This window comes from Lactuca saligna, chromosome 6 (genome assembly GCF_052625555.1).
Source record: "Lactuca saligna cultivar CGN05327 chromosome 6, ASM5262555v1, whole genome shotgun sequence".
NCBI classification, from domain to species: Eukaryota; Viridiplantae; Streptophyta; class Magnoliopsida; order Asterales; family Asteraceae; genus Lactuca; species Lactuca saligna.
The window spans coordinates 86,884,221-86,886,705 of NC_136422.1; the positions used below are offsets into that span (position 1 = coordinate 86,884,221).

The 2,485-nt window shown below is 39.5% G+C and overlaps 1 protein-coding gene across 1 annotated transcript; it reads right to left on the reverse strand.

Annotated features, from left to right (window-relative positions):
- Positions 1-1,209: 1,209 nt before the first annotated feature.
- LOC145002766 (uncharacterized) lies at positions 1,210-1,854 on the reverse strand. Its single transcript, XM_078961963.1, has 2 exons — positions 1,582-1,854; positions 1,210-1,482 (listed from the first exon to the last, which is right to left on the reverse strand). Exons 1-2 carry the CDS (start codon positions 1,852-1,854, stop codon positions 1,210-1,212), a joined length of 546 nt encoding a protein of 181 aa, XP_078818089.1.
- Between the last annotated feature and the right edge of the window lie 631 nt (positions 1,855-2,485).

Here is a 2,485-nt window from a genome sequence, read left to right on the forward strand (position 1 = left end):
TTTGGGAGCCAATTTTCCTGCACTAGGATCCTTGGTGTTTTGGAATTTTTCCTTAATACCAAATCTCCTATTTGAAACCTTCTGACCCTTGTATTCCTATTATAAGCCATGGTGATTCTTTGCTGATGAGCAGGAATGCGTATTTTGGCAAGATCCCTGAGCTCGTCAATAATGTCAAGATCCTGTGCTAGGATCATGTCATTATTCTCTTGATCTTGCAACATGTATCTTGCTGTTGGGATCACTACTTCGGTAGGGATTACTGCTTCTATCCCAAATACCAAGGAATAGGGGGTCTAACTTGTGGCCACTTTGGAAGTGGTTCTATTTGCCTACAAAACAAAAGGAAGTTCTTTTGCCCATCTTCCCTTCTTTTTGTCCAACCTTTTCTTCAAATTGTTAACTATGATTTTGTTGTTGGATTTCGCTTGACTATTAGCTTGGGGATGAAAAGGAGTGGACATTATCATTTTGATCCCCCAGATTGTGTAAAACTCTCTTTTTCTTTTGATAATAAATTGGGATCCATTGTCGCATATGATTTCAGCCGGGATCCCGAACCTGGTCAAGACATTACGTTTAATAAATGATACTACCTCTTCGTCTCTTATCCGGACGAAAGCTTCAACTTCGATCCATTTGGAGAAGTAATCAGTCATCACCAACATGAAGACTTTTCCTCTTGGGGCTACTGGCAATTTTCCTACAATATCCATCGCCCATTTAATAAATGACCATGGAGTGATAATTAGATGTGGAGGTTCTGCCGGTTGATGTAGGATGTTGTTATATCTTTGGAAAGCATCACACTTTTGAGCATCTAGAAATGAGTCTTTCTTCATGGTTGGCTAGTAGTAACTTTTTCTTATTATTTTAGAGCATAAGGATCCGCCCCTGGGTTGATTGCCACAATCTTCTTCGTGTATATCCTTTAAGACTTTTGCAGCTTCAGGATCTTCCAAGCATCTTAGGTATGGTCTAGCCATGGATTTTCTTGTAAAGTTTACATTAGATTAACACGAATCTTGAGACTCTCATCCTGAATGCTCTTTCACTTTTTTCTCCTATCGGGATTGTGACATTTTGGAGATACTCCATAATGGTTTGCGTCCATGATCGCATACTTCTTTGAGGATCCTGTTCGTCAGGATCCCTTTGAGGAAGGATCCTATAGTCAGGATCCTCAATAGCTGCTAGGCTTGTCGGATGCTAATCTTCTGATTTGTTGAAGAGGGTTCCTATAGCTGGGGTTGTTATTCGAGTTATAGGAATCTTCATCTCTGGTGGGATCCAAAGGATGGATCCTAAATTGGCTAATGCGTCTGCTTCTGTGTTTTCCTCCCTGGGAACATGGGTTAGGCTAAAGTTTCCGAAATCAGAAGCTAATTTTTTGAGGATCTCTATGTATAATGCTAATTTCTCATCTTTCACTGCATAAGATCCATTGTAGTGGTTGGTTAGTAATAAAGAATCAACAAATACCTAAAGATCCAAGATTTGAAGATCGTTAGCTAATTGTAGTCCCATGATGAGTGCTTCGTATTTTGCTTCATTGTTGGTAGTGTTGAATTCACAACTAACTGCTTGGGGTATGATGTTCCCCTGTGGCGACTTCAATATGATCCCTAGGCATGTTCCTTGCTGATTTGAAGCTCCATCTATGAACAACATCCATCTTCCCAGGTGTTCGTCTTCTAAGAGTCGCTTGGCTTCCATCTCTACTTCGTTTTGTAGATCATCACTAAATTCAGCCACAAAATCTGCTAGTGTTTGTGATTTTATGGCGAATCTTGGTTTGTATTTGATGTCAACTGTGATTAACATCACCAACCATTTTTCCATCCTTCCTGACATTTCTGGTTTTCTCATGACATTCTTGATAGGATAGTTAGTTTTTACATGTATAATGTGTGCTTCGAAGTAGTGTCTTAATTTGGTAGAAGCAGTTACTAAGGCAAAAATTAATTTTTCGAGGTGAGAGTACCTGGTTTCAGGATTCAGGAGACTTTTAATTACATAGTATATAGGATGTTGATCCCCATTAAGATCCTTGACCAGAACGACACTTACCGCGTTTGAGGATACCGAGAGGTAGAGAATAAGCACTTTTCCATCTATAGGTTTTACTAATAGCGGGCAGAGCTTAGATATTTTTTATGTTCCTGGAAGGCTTTCTCGTGTTCCTTCTTCCACTCAAATTTCTTGTTCTTTTTCAAGATATCGTAAAAGGTCTTGCACCTTTCTGAGGATCTTGAAATGAACCTATTGAGTGCTGCTACTCTTCTGGTTAGCCTTTGGATGTCCTTTGTTGAAGATAGGGATCTTAGTTCCATGATTGCTTTTATTTGTTCTAGGCTTGCTTCTATCCCTCTCTTGGTTACAATGTATCCAAGGAACTTGCTAGACTTCATTCCAAAGTAAACGGGATTGCACCATTCTGAGGATCTTGAAATGAACCTGTTGAGTGTTGCTACTCTTCCAGTTA

What these genes read in the sequence shown, in the direction of transcription:
- LOC145002766 (XM_078961963.1), bottom strand. Translation starts at nt 1,854, where the DNA reads ATGTCAGGAAGGATGGAAAAATGGTTGGTGATGTTAATCACAGTTGAC. An exon ending in GGAACATCATACCCCAAGCA is followed by an intron (nt 1,483 to 1,581) that starts GTTAGTTGTGAA and finishes TTGGATCTTTAG; the next exon opens with GTATTTGTTGATTCTTTATT.